General features: G+C 37.7%; 1 protein-coding gene and 1 long non-coding RNA gene across 4 annotated transcripts; one reads left to right on the plus strand and one right to left on the minus strand.

Moving 5' to 3' along the window:
- Nucleotides 1-2153: 2153 nt before the first annotated feature.
- LOC126379300 (uncharacterized) lies at nucleotides 2154-4240 on the minus strand. Of its 3 annotated transcripts, none has more exons than XR_007568288.1 (4): nucleotides 4014-4240; nucleotides 3499-3628; nucleotides 3243-3325; nucleotides 2154-2308 (listed from the first exon to the last, which is right to left on the minus strand). It is a non-coding gene; the product is annotated as an uncharacterized LOC126379300 (long non-coding RNA). The 3 variants fall into 3 exon arrangements; XR_007568287.1 differs by having other exon boundaries at nucleotides 4026-4239; XR_007568286.1 differs by lacking the exon at nucleotides 3499-3628 and having other exon boundaries at nucleotides 3679-4237.
- Nucleotides 4241-4535: 295 nt separating this feature from the next.
- On the plus strand, nucleotides 4536-11823 carry LOC126379147 (zinc finger protein 333-like). Its single transcript, XM_050027790.1, has 7 exons — nucleotides 4536-5910; nucleotides 6724-7024; nucleotides 7673-7844; nucleotides 8386-8538; nucleotides 9329-9427; nucleotides 10090-10229; nucleotides 11363-11823. The coding sequence occupies exons 1-7, from the start codon at nucleotides 4644-4646 to the stop codon at nucleotides 11454-11456; spliced, it is 2226 nt and encodes a 741-aa protein (XP_049883747.1). The 5' UTR covers nucleotides 4536-4643; the 3' UTR covers nucleotides 11457-11823.
- Nucleotides 11824-16984: the final 5161 nt, after the last annotated feature.

Below are 16984 nucleotides of genomic sequence, written 5' to 3' on the forward strand. Positions count from 1 at the left end.
TACCAGATACAGTGCAATACGATTTATTCTCTTACAGGGTTTTTGATTATGTTCCTCCGTTGCAGCAATGCTATCGTTGCATGAAATTTAATCATTCAGCAAAAATATGTAATGGAAAGCAACGTTGCAGCTGCTGCGGCGGTGAACATATATACAAAGAATGTAATACACCAAACGATTTATGTTGCGCGAACTGTGGTGGCCCTCATTTGGCTATTTCAAAAGCATGTCCTATTAAAATGAAAAAAATTGAAGAAAAACGAAATAAAATTACTTATGCTAGTATTACAAATACAAAAAAGTTAAGCTATGCTGATAATGAATTCCCTCCCCTGCCTCAGACAACCAAAACTATTTCTTACGCGAATAAAGCAATTGTAAATAAATCTGTACACAAAATTGTAAATAAAGATGTAAATATCCCTCCTGTACATGTTGTAAATAAAAATGAAAATGTACAAAAAGAAAAAAATACCCCACCCCCGCAAGAGACGATCGATGTTAGGGCCCAGTTACTTAATAACGAGGCCCTTACGTCGGCTATCGTCCGTACACTTGTGGAGTTGGCTAACAATGTTAGCAATCTGCCAATCACAAATGCTAAAATTAAAGATATGCTTTTACAAAATCTTTCATAATGGATCCCAATATACATTCACAGTTACGAATTGCTCAGTATAATATCCAAAGTGTTCGCAATAAAAAACCATTGTTAAATAAGTTCTTGCAAGAACAAAATATTGACATTTGCCTTCTGAATGAAACCTGGCTCAATAATAATCATATTCTTCGTGTCTCTGGATACAATACTCATTTTAAAAATGCTCAGAATGAACATGGTGGTGTAGCAATACTTATTAAACCTTATCTTAAATATAAAAACCTACAAACTACCTTCTATGAAGATGTACAATCAATTGCTATATCACTATCAACAGTGAATGGCGATCTTACAATCCTGTGTGTTTATTGTCCTCCCACTAGTCACATTAGAATAAGTAAACTTCGTAATATAGTTAGAGATCTCCCAAAGCCTATATTCATAGCTGGTGACTTTAATGCACATCATACAGCTTTTGGTTGCCTTTCTATTAAAGGACGTGGACAACAACTGTACGACTTAATGGACGACTTAGACCTATGCATATTAAATGATGGTAATTTCACAACTATAAATTATCCTAATAGAAATCCATCTGCAATTGATGTCAGCTTTGCTAGCCCAACTATTACACCACTGTGTGAGTGGATGGTGCATGATGATAATATGGGTAGTTATCACTTTCCAACTATTACAAATATCACATTAGCCATAGACAGGTACCAGGTAAACCCTCCTACTGAGAAGTTTTTGTATGATAAAACAGACTGGAGTTTATATAGCCAAATGTCTCTAAATTACTTCTCCAATGTAACTGTGAATGTTTCTAATCCAATGGAATCATATAACTGTTTTTGTGATCGGCTTAATGCCCTTAAGTTGGAGTGTGTTCCTAGATTTATTAAAACTAACGCGTATAGAAGTAAGCCGCCAGCTCCATGGTGGAATAAAAGATGTGAGGAGGCTGTAATTGCCTCCTATAAAGCCTTGAATTTCTATAGAAATAATCCTAGTATGGCAAATTTTATTAAGTATAAAAGATTGGATGCAATTAAAAAGAGAACTATTTCTGAGGAAAAGAAAAGCGGTTGGAGAATTCTATGTGATAGTTTTAACAGAACTACTCCTATTAGTCAAATCTGGAATTATATCAAAAGATTTAAAGGCATTAAAGTTGGAAATAGGTCATATAGTGATGAATTTGTTAACCCTTTTTTAGATAAACTTGCAGATAGAGGTGAACAAGTTGATAATTTAAATAATTTCTTTAGTCTTCATAATGACAATGTAAATACTAATTTTTTAATCCAACCATTTTCTTTTCAAGAATTCAAAGTTAGTTTACAAAGTCGTAGGAACACATCTCCAGGATTAGATGACTTTCCATATATTTTAATCAAAAAATTAGATCCATCTGTACAAATATTATTCCTTGATATACTTAATGCTCTTTGGCTTCAACTAGAAATACCACAGTCATGGAAAACACAATGTGTTGTGCCAGTACTTAAAACAGATAAACCACCAGACAATGCAAATTCCTATAGACCAATTTCGTTATCATCTTGTTTAGGAAAAATTTTCGAGAATATGATTAAAATCCGTCTTGATTGGTATGTTGAGTCCAAGGGTATTATACCAAATATTCAATATGGCTTCAGGCGAGGAAGAAGTTGTGCAGACAGCTTTGTCTCGCTTGTGTCAGATCTGAAAAATGCAAAAACAAATAAGTTAAGTGTTGCTTGTGCCTTTCTTGATGTACAAGGCGCATTTGATAATGTGCAACCTGGTATTCTGGTTAAGATTATGTCTCAACTAGATATACCTGGGGTACTATGTCAGTGGATTTATAAATTTTTAGTAGATAGGACTTTATATGTCCGACACAATAATACTTTATATGGACCCAAAACTGCTTCTAAAGGCACAATGCAAGGGGCAACTTTATCCCCATTGTTGTATAATATATATACATGTGAAATTTGTAAATATGTAAATATACAAGATGTAAATATTTTACAATTTGCTGACGATCTAGTTGTATATAGTGTAAATAATGATATTGATTTTGCTATTAATAATGTAAATAATGCTTTAAATAGCCTACATGTATATTATAGCACCAGGCTCAAATTAAATATAAACCCTAGCAAAAGTAATGTTATGATTTTTACAAAAGATCTCCCAAGCACAGCTGTGTTTTTTAATGATCAGGTCATCCCAGTAGTAAATAGACATACTTTCTTAGGAATAATCATTGATAATAGGTTATCATTTGAACAGCATGTTAATTATATTGTACAAAGAGCATCAAAAGGTATAAATATTATGAGATGCTTAGCTGGAGTTTCTTGGGGAGCTGACCCAAAAATATTGTCCATTCTGTATAAAGCCATTGTAAGAAGCCATTTTGACTATAGTTGTTTAGCATATTTAGATAGTCACTTTGTAAATAGATTAGATGTTGTACAAAATAAGGCTTTGAGGATCATATCTGGTGCTATGTGTTCAACTCCCATTCGTGCTATGGAGGTTGAGACGGGTGTAATGCCTCTCACCATAAGAAGGCTATTAATTGCTGAAAGATTTTGTATAAAGCTACAAGCTTCTGACAATAAAGAAATAATTAAAAGAATATTACCTCATCCATGTCAGCAAATTGCACCCTCAATAACTGGAAGTGACCTTCTCTGTCGTAAATCACCAAGCATGTCTCAAATTTTCCTTAAAACACAGATAAAATATTCAAGTATATATAAATATTCTCCATGGCCTTGTTACTCCCTATCTTACAATAGTTTATTATTTGGAATTTCAGTAATAAAAACTAAGGTGGACAATAATCATGAATTTCTTCAATTTATTGAACAAAATAAACAATATTATACATTGTTTACCGATGGCAGCAAAGGTCAGGCCCATGTCCGTAGTGCGGTATATGATCCTCAAATAAATTTTTGTCAAAGTTTTGCTCTTAGCACCAATGCCAGTATTTTTACTGCAGAGGCATATGCAGTTTTAGAAGCGCTGAAAAAAATTTGTAAAATTAATAGTCACAAGTATTTTTTAATACTCACTGATTCATTAAGTGTTCTCCAGGCACTAGACAATTTAAACTTCCACTTCAAATCCAACTATTTATTATTTAAGATAATTCAAATTTTATATGAATTTAAAGCTGTCAAGGGAGTTGAAATATCCTTTATGTGGATACCCTCCCATAGAGGAATAACAGGAAACGAAATTGCGGATAAAGCTGCATATGAGGGGACTAATTTATTAGATGTTTCATTTGTTGCAAATACTCCATTCACTGATTTCTATGCATCAATTAAAAAGGATATGTTAGAAATATGGATTGATTTTTGGAAAGAAGACCAACAAGAAAAAGGAAAATGGTACGGAAGCGTACAAGAAGTTTTACCAACTCAACCGTGGTATAACAATTTGAAGGTTGCTAGCCGAGATTTTATTACGACCATGAACCGGCTTCGTTTTGGCCACCACACCACTCCTGCACATTTATATAGATTGGGCATAATACTGGATAACAAGTGCACCGCCTGTGAAAATACTGTTGGTGATATTGAACATTTGATTTTCAGCTGTCATAAATTTCCGTTAGAAAGACTCATCCTTGCCAGTGAATTAAGTGAAAAATTACCAAATACCCCCCGCCGCCTTAAAGATTTATTAAAAAATGTGAAGTGTTTCCAACCCATTTATAATTACATTAAGAAAACATTTCAAAAAATATAAGTGCATATTTTCATGTGTCTGCTGGAATCAGCTCCAAAATGAAGACGTGGCCTAAAGGTCTATGTAACCAGGCCAAAAATTCCAAAAAAAAAAAAAAAATCGGTTTTTTTTTTTACGAAAGTAAGACACTCATGTTACATTCTATGTCCGTAACCTTTTTCGGTAAAGTATCGTTTTTTGACAAAAAATCAAGTTGTCAAAATGGCTTTCATAAAGGTTGTTTATCTTCTATTTTATACGCCCCAAACGTAAATAAACTAGTGAATTGTGTTCAGAAATAACTATGTTGCATAATAGTGGGCCTTACGGGCCGAGTGACACATCTGTAAACATCGGCCAACCCGTCAATATGAAACAAATGGCACCCCCATTGAACATTGGTCACAACTTGAATAATTTGAGTAAAATTGCTCAACCACCGCCTGCGATGCCTAGTGGGCACTATAATATGCCTGATTACGCTCCTTACGGTCATCCTTCGCTGAATTTAGGTTCCCAATTAGGACCCTTTCCTAACTATCCGAACCACTTTCAGTCGCCGTACATACCTCAGAATGCGACTTCAGTTCATGATACGAGTTGGCAAAATGGAATGTTACCGATGAGTTTGCACCCACAGGCGTCCCACGGGCTGAATTTGGCTAACTATCCTTACGACAAAAGGCCACTGAATTCTGCTTTAAGTAATGCTTATAAGGATGATGAAGTTCCCCATAAGAATTTGCCAATTAACGTGCCGCAAGGTCCAAAAGCATTCCAAAAAGATGAAAGGCTCGATAATTATAGCATGTACAATATAAACCAAGATAGATTTAATAACTTCAATCAACACTACGATTTTAACTTGGTACCTCAAGAGAGATCCTATCTAGATAATACAAGGCGAAAAAGCCTTGAAAACACAGTAAGGCTAATAGAAGACATACTAATTAGTACTTCAAAAAACAAAGAAACTGAGGAGCAGGAAAGAAAAGCAAGTGAAGAAAAGAAACAGGAAATTCCAAAGCAAACTGATCCTCCAAAACCTGTTGAAGAAAACATTGATGAAGAAAAACTCTATGAAGAAAATCTCGACGAAGGAAAACTTGATGAAGATAATATTGATGAGGAAAATCCTCCTGTGGAATCAAGTACAAGTGATGAAGAAATTGGTGAAATAGAGGAAGAAGCGAAAGTTGAATCACCAAAAGAAGATACTTCAAAAAGTAATGAGATTAACCTAAACAAAAATAACGAAAACATGCAAGGTGAAGAAAGTCCAGAAAATTTGACAATGGAAAGGAATGAATTGTTGTCACAGCCAGAAAAATCGGAGAGCCCGATAAATGATGTTACGAATACAGAAAGAGTAATAATAAAAGTAGAACTTGAAGAAGAACCGTGTGACGCAAAAATTCATGTAAAGGTGGAACCTATGTTCTGGGCGGATTCTGATTATGTAGCACCGTTCCAACGGGATCTTAACGGAGTAACGAGTGAAGATGTACCGCATAGAGCAGTCATGTTTGGTGAAAATAGTATCGAGGAGGCTACAGCTTTTGTTAGAAGTGGTAATTAAAATAATAATTTTAACAACATGACTCTATTCCCCCAAAATTGATATTTTGTATTCATCATCATCAAATTAAGAGCTACGCTCTTATCGGTGCAGCATTTTCCATGCTACTTTTTAGGGGTTTTTTACTTTTTCCATGCTTTAGTTTTATTTTGTATTAGATAGATAGATATAGATATAGCCTATATTATGAACTTATTCTAACAAAAACAAACTTTTTTTTAAGGCATTAAGTTTAATTTTTATAATTTTTGTATTAAGGCATTTAAAATCAAGTGATATAAATTGGATGGGAATATCAGTATCATTCTTACTAAGAGCTAGCTAATAAGATAAGATAATATATTTATTGCATTCCTGATGATTTTACAGAGGTCTTAAAAGTAGAGGAAAGTACAAACAGGAACCCTGTGTGTGTGTCGTGTTGTATAACAAAATTCAAAATTTACACAATGAAAACAGACAATTAAAAATAAAAATAATACAGATTATGTGAAAAAAAAAATATAATATCAAATACTTAGTAATCAATGAGGGACTTTCCACCTTTAAAATTCCACTTTTAAAATGAGAGCGAAAACTGCGAAAAGCGAAAAACACCTCACGTCTAAGAGGTTAATGCATAAGATGAATTAAATTCAAATTCGAAATTACTATTTTGGATATACTTTTAACTTTTTTTTTAACATCCCACTGGCAAAATAACATAAATGCTTATGGTCGAAAGACCGATCGCATGTTAGCAGAATAAATAACAAAATAAAAATATTTTTTTTGTTAATTAAAAACCATTTTCTCTCATCCCCAGGCATCCCAACTACAACTTCAACAGCCTATTACGAATGTCCACACTGCTCTCTCCACTTCAACCATCCAAAGCGATTCCTCATCCACGTTAAATGGCACTCCTTCGGTCTCACCTACGAGAGACGGTCAGAAATTGCAAGAGAACGGGAGATCAGCCGGAACCAACGAAGAGAGGCCAGAGTTGTTGACCGGATGAATTCGAAGGAGGTAACGGAGGCGACGACTGCTAAGAAAGTATATCCGTGCAAGGACTGTGACAAGGCATTTTGTTCGAAGGGCAGTCTCAAGAATCATAGGCAAAGGTGAGTTGGTTAAGTAGGCTAAACTTTTGTAGATATGTCATCATCTCTCTAGCGTTATCCCGTTTCTCACAGGGTCCACTTACCTAACCTGAAGGTTTGACAGATCCGGTTATTTACAGAAGCGACTGCCTGTCTGACCTTCCATCCCGTGAAGGAAAACCAACCCAATACGGGTTAATGGGGAATGTGGGTTTCCTCACGATGTTTTCCTTCACTGCTGTGCACGTGAATTCGGAACAAATTCGACAATCATTGGTTTAGGCATATGCTGGGATTCGACTCCCCAATCCCTGCGACTTCAAACTGAGAGGCAAGCGGGCCAACTGGGCTACCACGGCTGATACGGGTACTAGCGACCCGCCCCGGCTTCGCTCGGGTGCTGTGGAAAAAATGAAATTATCTACGAAATCACATTAAAAACGTCAAAAATAACAGTATTTCTGCACTATTTAATGGATGTTATTATACATATAAACCTTCCTCTTGAATCACTCTGTCTATAAAAAAAAACCGCGTCAAAATCCGTTGGGTAGTTTTAAAGATTTAAGCGTACATAGGGATATAGGGACAGATAAAGCGACTTTGTTTTATACTATGTAGTGATTTGTTTTTTAATATTGTGTTTTGTCACCTCTATTGTCCTCCAAGGTTCCACCCAACCCGCGTCCGCGCGTGTAAGCTATGCGGCGCCACTGTGCTGGGCTGGATGGCGCTCCGCGAGCACCTCGCGGCTCACACCTCCATCGGGTATCGCTGCGACCACTGCCACAAACACTTCAAGTATCCGCACTCTCTCGCCAAACACAGGGACACGCACTTGGTAAGGGCATAAAGAATAATACTACGTATAGAACGGCAACTCTCCGCTCCCCACCAGCGGCCGAGCTAGGTTTACCTCACCCCCCTCGGTGTTACTTTACTCTTCAATCGTATGGGCGTCAGATGGAATTTTAAGCGGATGGAGTTATCAAATGGAATTTTCTGTCATTCTAACGTGCAACCTCACAATGAGAGTAAAGCCGGGTTTCCACTGACGCGGAGATGGGCGGAGAAGAGCGGAGATGTGCGGATTTGACCAATCACAGCGTTCGAGAGAGCGAAAAACGAAGACGCTCTGTCATTCTCCCTCACGGTGATTGGTTGATTCCTGCACATCTCCGCACAGCTCCGCGCAGCTCCGAGTCAATAGAAACGCAGCCTTAAGCGTTCTTCCATTTAGGCTACAGGTCCAACAGAATATTCTTTATTTGAAAATTTCGTTACATACATACATTTTCGTAATAACATCTCGTGTGTTCAAAATCCACCTTTGCGCAACCCTAAAAACGAGTCCACAGTCTCACCAGCACCTCTGTCCCCAGGAGAAGACAGTGTCCTGCGAGCTCTGCCCCAAGAAGTTCGGCACGGCAGGCCTACTCAAGATGCACCAGAAGGTCCACGAGCGAGCGCAGCGCGGCGCCACCTTCAGATGCTCGTACTGCGCCAAAGGATTCTATGAGGCTTACAACTTGTCTGTGAGTAGCTTCATTATCATCAATCATCATCATTCATCACTTATCACAAGTTCTGAAGACGCACATTTAGATGCTCCTACTGCGCCAAAGGATTCTATGAGGCTTATAATTTTCTGTGAGTAGCTTCATTACCATCATTCATCATCACTCATCATTATTCATCACTTATCACAACTTCTGAAGACGCACCTTCAGATGCTCCTACTGCGCCAAAGGATTCTATGAGGCTTACAACTTGTCTGTGAGTAGCGCTGATCGCGTTTATTATTATCATCATCACTCATCATCATTATTCATCAGTTATCACAACATCAGAAGATGCTCCAGAAGGCCAACTAGCGTAGCGCGGCGCCACTCCTCGTTGAGCAACAAAATAGTTAAAAAACAGCCAAATCGGTCAAGTCGTTTTTATGTTATGTCGTGACAACGGAAAACAGGGTTCATTTTTATATTTATTTATTTTTTAATTTATTTATATCATTAAAGTATTACATAGTTAGGTAAACCACTGATACCGTTAAACCACAATACGGTTTGTCTCGGTACCAGTCTCCTCAGTTCGTTCGTCTCACAAACATCAGTAAGTTTTATTATCTAAAGCAGTCAAACTAACCTCACATAAAGAATAACAAGTTGCTATGTTCATATAGAATATAGATTGTGAAATTTTGCCGCCCCCTAAAAAGTGCCGCCCGGGGCGGGCTACGCCGCTGCCCGGTTGGTCTGTGAGTATACAGGATGTTAGTAACACATAAATTAGCACCAATGTTGCATGTTTTTTTTCTTTCAGGTCCACGAGCGCACACACCGCAACGAGAGGCCATTTTTATGCGAGATCTGCAACACCAGCTTTGGCACCAACTCGAGCCTCAAGAGACATTTAAAAGTGGTAAGTGCTGTTGGATAGAATGCAAATAATTTCTGCCGAAGGTTGTCTGGAAGAGATCGCTCTTGGCGATAAGGCCGCCTTTGCCCACCTTAGAATTAAGTTTATCCTGTAAATGTTTTGTGAATTTGTGTGCAATAAAGTGTTTTTATTATTATTAATTTAATATTAACGCATATTTATGAAACACGACGTTTGTGCGTCACCCAACAGGGTCCACATAACACCAGCGTGGTGGTTCACGCCGCGACTAGTGCTGAGTGAGGCCATTTTATCTCAGGACGTCCACCACCACTTTATGATCATTTCGACAAACATCTGTCTTGCTTTTTTTTTTAATTGTTTTAGTTGAAATTTGATATGATGTTGTTGTCTTTTTTTTTGTGTGTGGCGTCCTTTAATAATAAACTCATCATCATCAGCCGTACGACGCCCACTGCTGGGCATAGGCCTCCCCCAAGGATTTCCACGAAATAAACTATTTCTATTCTATTTTTTTGCCGCTGCCGTCCGCATTGAAAATTGTCACAATGGAAATAGTAGGAGAATGTGTCCCAGTATTTCCATCAATGGTAATTCGTTATTTAAATAGTGGGATACACCCAAACGACGCGACATCATAGCCCTAAGTACGGTGCCAAGAAGTTTTTCTTTTCAATCTCCAGTCGCACAGCACTTCGAAGCCTCACGAATGCAGCACCTGTCACCGCTCATTCGTGTCTGAGGCCATCCGGGACAGACATGAGGCCAGAATCCACGGAGATCCAGCTCGCTTCCCGCACCGATGTACACTGTGCGATGGCAAGTGAGTATACTGTGGCGGTTTTCCCGCAAGCATTTATTTACTAAACATTTATTGTAATAATTTTAATATTTTAAATTTGTCAGAAAATATATTTAAAGCTCTCGTGAAGCTTACTTTATGTAAAAAAGCTTATTATAAGATTAATGATTGCCTAAACGATAAAAATGTCTGGTATTGAATGTGTTCTTCTAGTTATAAAATAACTTGTAATGTACCCTCATTGATTTAAGCGATGTGTTGCTGTTGCAGTTTCTTGTCATTTCATCTCCTCAGCCATAACACCTTGCGAAATGACGTAAATTCAAAAATATTACATTGACCTTCAACAAGTTTATCCATGATAATTACTTTGAATAAATGATTCTGATTTACTGACTTTCCACGCTATGTTCACCAAAAACAATATAGATGGTTTTGTTTGAATGTGTTAGACAGAAATTCAACCGGATGGGGTATGGAGCATACTCCACCACGCTGCTCCACTGCGGGTTGGTGGAGCCGGGACCAACGGCTTAACGTGCCCATAGTGGGCGTTGGTGTTTATGTAGACAGAAATTAAACTAATACGATTTTGGAATCACTGTTTACTTTCAAGAGGTTTTAAAATAGATTTGAGAAGATTAAATATTAAAACAACCCGGTGAACACAAACTAGGAAGAAAAAAGAAATATGGCGACACCGGAAAAGGTAGTAAGTAGTGCCAACCAAACAAACATTCAGGCGCTCTGATCGGCCGTCCGCTGCGTGTTCAACAGCAACACATATTTTAAATCAATCAGAATCAGAATCATTTATTCAACGCAATTATCATGGATAAACTTGTTGAAGGTCAATGTAACATTTTTGAATTTACGTCATTTCACAAGGTGTTATGGCTGAATAGAAGAAATTACTAGAAACTGCAACAGCAACACATCTTTTAAATCAATGAGGGTACATTACAAGTTATTTAATAACTAGAGGAACACACTCAATACCAGACATTTTTATCATTTAGGTAATCATTTATCTTATAATAAACTTTTTTACATAGAGTAAGTCAAAAAATAAATGACCTCCATGGGTCGGTGGATGAGCTGGGCTCACAATCCGAAGGTATTTAAATAATAATATTATTTATTGTAATTTTCAGGTACACAAAACTCAAGGATCTCCAAAAACATATGAACAAAGCTCATCCCAAAAGCAAAGGTAGGAAGAAGAAAAAGGACAGCGATAGCGAATAATACGTGTTAGAGCGAGACAAATATATATATCACTTTGGTACACTTCTTATTGTAGATGAGTAGTGCAAAAGTTTAGCACATTTGTGTAAGTGAGATAGAAAATAGAAGTTTCCTTTAGAGTAAGCGGGACGGCTGTATGTCGCTTAGATTTACGTTTTAACATTGCGAAATTTTTAAAACATGTCAAAAAATCCCGGAAATTATCTGCCTATTGGGGCAGAATTGGGTAGTTTCCTAGGTCGATGATAAATTATGAAATTCTGATTACTAAATAAAGACAGATCTAAAAGTGGCAAAAATGATTTATCTTTTCTATTATTTTTCTTATTATTTTTTTTTTAAATGAATGTTGGTACTGACGAAGCCTGTGGTGGATTTACATTCTGTTTTTTATTATTATTGTTCATAAAAAAATAAATAAAAAAAACATATTTAAATTCACGCCTGGAATCCCTGTCCGAGGAAATTATTTTCTATTTAATTTATTTATGAAGTTTAATAAAGAAAAATGTAATAATAAGTCCGACATTTTGTCACGTTTTTCTATGACGTCACAGTGTGCTTTTTCATACAAATTCCATAGTAATTTCGTGTTTTGACGTTTAGTGAAAAGTAACTGATTTGACTAGTTGGAAACTACCCTATTAATTTTGCTTCAGTTAGACATTTCTGGAAGTAGCGCTGTCCCTTTCTTGCACCTATCGCAAGACAAGGACGGCACTACTTTTAGAGCTCTCACACTAAACTATTACTGTGATCAAAGCGAGATAGCTGCATCATTACATTGGAACATATTATTAATTTAATTATTATAGTATTACATATTAGTATTAACGTTTTACGACTAAAAAGTGTTCTAAACTAAAAGGGAAATTTGGCTCATTTATCAAACTTTCGGAGGTACGTGACCTGTCAAACCTGAAGATTTGACAGGTCCGGTTTTTCAAATTCAAATAATTTATTTTCAGACCACAATAACGTCCATAGAAAAAATAAATAGGTAATAATAAACAATAAATAAGTAGAAAAATTGTTAAAAAATAAAAAGAGAATTTTACAGAAGCGACTGCCTGTCTGACTTTCCAACCCGAAAGGAAAACCAGCCCAATACAGGTTAGGTCACATACCTCCGAAAATGCATTTCTCGGGAATGTGGGTTTCCTCACGACGTTTTCTTTCACCGCTAAACCCGTGATAAAATGATCTAAACATGAATTCTAAAATTATTGGTTTTAAGCCCGAGTTGAGATTTGAACCTGTGACCTCAGAGTGAGAGTCGAGGGTTCCTCCAACTGGGCTACTCCAGCTCCAAAATTTGAACAGCACAAAAGGTAAGGACTCAGGTTCGATACCTGCTAGTGTATATAATATTGCAACGACACAACTTACATAGAAACTCACGCCCGACATCCCTAATGGGGTGGGTAGACTTTCAATACGAAGTCCTAAGATGGATATGATGGGTATGCAGCTTAAGTAGCAGCCTCAGAGTGAGACAGACAATACGCGCGCTTCCCCTTACAAAAGACAAAGAGAAAGAAAGAAATATTTATTATTTAGGACACCATTTTTCTTTATTAAAACTCCGAAAATAAGTTAAATAGAAAAACGTTTTTGTCTTTATTTAGTAATCAGAATTTCGTAATTAATCTTTGACCTGGGAAACTACCCAGTTACCATGGTATAAGAAGACCAGGTATGCTCAAAAGTGACAGTTCACATTTCAAGGTTAGCCCAGAGGACGTCACTCCCCAGCGTTGCCATTTCGTAAAAAATAAACTACCCACAACCAATGTTTTTATATTTACTTTGCAAGGAAATTTTGAACTATTTAAAAAAAAAGGTACTTACAGATTATAAAGATTTTTATATAATGTGACAAGTAATAGTAATTAAATACATTAGTCAGTAATTCATTTAATTTTCAATGATAAAATTTACGTCCTTGGAATGTTGTAGATGTAAGACCAAATTAATGGTAAGGCTGCGTTTCCATTGCCGCGGAGCTGGGCGGAGAGGTGCGGAGATGTACAGGAATCGACCAATCACTGTGAGGGAGAGAGTGACAGAGCGTCTTCGTTTTTCGCTCTCTCGAACGCTGTGATTGGTCAAATCCGCACATCTCCGCTCTTCTCCGCCCATCTCCGTGTCAGTGGAAACCCGGCCAGTGGAAACCAAACACAGTGGTAACACTTACGTCATCAAAGGGCTAGCAATGGCGGCTTGTCATAGGATTGAGCATACCTGGTTTTCTTATACCATGCCAGTTACCGCGCGGCCTGTCCGTCGTACGCGCAATAGACGGCACTCGGTAGCCGATAGCAATGAGACTGTTTTAAGTTTACGCGGTTATTACATAAAACATAAACTGCCTATATACGTCCCACTGCTGGGCACAGGCCTCCCCTCAATCAACCGACGCGCGGTTATTATCATAATTAAAACACATAATAACGGGGGGGGGGGGGTTACCATTTAAACGCGGTAAGAACCCGTTATTATGTGTTTTAATTAGCAATGAGACTTTCGTATGAAAGAATGAAATCTTAAGTTGTGTCGTTGCGAAACACTTTTTCTGTAGATTAAATGTTGTTCTAACCAAAAATCGTATTTCCTTGTTTTTAGATGTAAAATAAAAAGCTTATGTAATTGTCCTAGGTACCTACTTTATGTAACAATGAGGAATTATCCAGGCTACGTTCCCCAAAAACAATATAGATGGCGTTGTTCAGATTTAACGTGATAATTACCTACTTTCTCATTGCTCGGGTACGGTCACGAGCATTAATACACTTTGGTACCATGTCACATTAACTTTTTTGACAAATTGAACTGTAAGTCTCACTAAATGTCAAATATGTTAGTGCGACAGAGTCCTAAAGTGGGTACATTATATTGCTCATGACTGTACATAATTATTCAAAAATATAATCTAATAGCTGAGGCATATACTGGGTGTTAGTGACATCGTAACGAATACTGAGAGGGATGATTCAGACCATGATTCTGAGTTAATATCTAGTGGAATTTTCCGTCGCAAAATTCATGAAATTTTGAGTTTTGTTTTTAATTATTTTCAATTCCATATTGTGCTTTTAGCTGCATAGAACCAAAATTTCAATAAAAAAAACAATAATGACAAATTATCGAAAATTTTCGATGTAATGGAGACAACAGCTGCTCGAACGGGTCAACGGCCACACGCACCGCGCCACGCGCCCCGCTCCGCACGCCCCGCTCCGCACGCCGGCGGCGGCGGCGGCGCGGCGGCGGCGCGGCCTACAAAGTAGGCACTACGAACCGATCCTATTTCTTTCTCTGTCTATCGTAAATTATAAATTTATTTTATTCTTATTCTTAAATGGACGGATAATCAACAGGCATAAAATTTATGGAATACACGTCAATTTTAAGCAGAAATCTAAAACAACCGACAGAATTAAGTTGACAGCACACGTCAAACGGTTTGCATACCAGCGAGATACCTTTTTGATTCGACCGGGTTATTCATTCATTTACTCATAGGAATCGGGGCCATTATCTACCTAAAACAGTTGAAACAGTAAATAATTGTATTCTTTGTTGTCATTAGAATAACTAACAACCAACTAACACAACCACCACAGATTAGATAATTAGTTACCTACTATGTCAACCATCCACCAACTTAGTATGTAAGTACCTACGCAAAACCACGCTACACAAAAATCGAGCGAGATCGCGTCTAGAATTGGGCGGACACTCCGCCAGAGTGTTGCCTATCGATATTCTATCGATACCTAGTTAAAAAAAAACCAATAGTAGGTACCTATCGATAGATCTTTTAGATCAATACCCATTATTGTTACAAAGCAAGACCTATCGGTACTATCGCAAGTATCGATCTAAATGTACTATCACTACTTTCGATAGTTTAGACAATTTTCAAGTTCAACAATTGATAATCTACCTATCGATAGTTCGGCAACTCCGCCGCGTAGGCAATGTCGGCATGTTCAAAGAAAAAAATTGTCCGAGAGGAGTGATCTTATTTTTCTTGTTACATGTTGGTACCGAGGTACTAAGTACATACTAAGTTATTCGTGTTTTAAATCTCATTGTTAAATCATCAGTAAAGAACTAATTAAACCTATCCTGTTCTGTGTGTACAATATTCATGTAACGGCTACGTGCTTACATAAGTACCTAGTAGACGGGAGCAACGACTTAACGTACCTTCCGAAGCACGGATCATTTTACTTTCGGACAATCAGGTGATCAGCCTGTAACGTCCCAACCAAAGGCCTTATAAACAGATTTTTGTGATATGTCCCCACCGGAATACGAACCCGGACCCTCCGCATCCCATCGCTCAACCACTGGACCACATAGGCCAAGAAGGTTCTAAGACATAATTAAAGGATCCTGGGACGCAAGACCTCCGAGTTAGGGCTTGTTTGATCTGTCTTGATGGATAGTCGGACGTGAATAGCCTCACGGATCAAGGGCAACGCGCGCCAATAAAGTAGGCATTACGAACAGATACTAGGTATTTCTTTGAGTTGATAGGTATCAAGTGAAGTTTCCTGTCGCAAAATTCATAAAAAAATTAGATTTTTTTCAGTCCCATATTGTGTTTTAAGCTGCATAGAACGCACATTTAAAATAAACAAATAATAAAAATTACTAATTGTTAAATTTTATCAATGTCATCAATAATAATAATAACGTATCTACAACTTCAGCTATGCGCAGGTGAATAGCCGGCGCACGGGTCAAGGGCAACGCTCGCCAATAATGTAGGCATACGAACAGATACTATTTCTTTCTCTGTCACTTGCACCATAAACATACTTCTCTCTCTCTGTCTAGTCGTCGGCTCGACTCGGCCGCGGCCGGCGTGTCGTCGGCGCGCCTTTGATGCTTTGCGCTAACGCCGCCGCGCGCTTCCGCGCTCAGTCGAATACTAAGCTTGACCCGAATCGCGTGATGTTTTTCGAGGATATTTTTTTCGTGTTTGTGAGTGTTTTGTGTTTGTTTTATTCTGTAAATGAGTAGTGTCGACTATGATGATAGATCATAGACCATTTACTGCACAAAAGTATGGAAGATTGTTGATGTTTATTAAAGAGCAAGGTGTTGTGTTTGTGAGTGCGTGTGATACCTACCTACCGCGGAGGAAACGCGATGTTGCATACCTACGTGACGTGACATGTTCTAGGGTACCTACCTAGGTACTTCATCCGAAGGAATAACAATTAAGGTAAGGCAAGAGTAGGGTTTTTATTGTTAATAAGTTAGGAACGTTTTAATAACTGGTAGGTAGGTACCGTGCGTGAAAAATCGTGGCAGTAGGTGTTCTACTTCAACAAACTCAACATTTTTAAACGTTGCACCACTAAGCATCTAAATACAAGAGAATGAAAACTCCTACCTAGATACAACATCGTATCACGCACGCACGCGTAACGTAGCCGTGCGTAGGTTTAACGTCTGTGTGCCGCGTTGTTCGACTTACATTGCGGCACAGTAAAAATTCAAAATCTTAA

Source organism: Pectinophora gossypiella, chromosome 28 (genome assembly GCF_024362695.1).
Source record: "Pectinophora gossypiella chromosome 28, ilPecGoss1.1, whole genome shotgun sequence".
Lineage (NCBI taxonomy): Eukaryota > Metazoa > Arthropoda > Insecta > Lepidoptera > Gelechiidae > Pectinophora > Pectinophora gossypiella.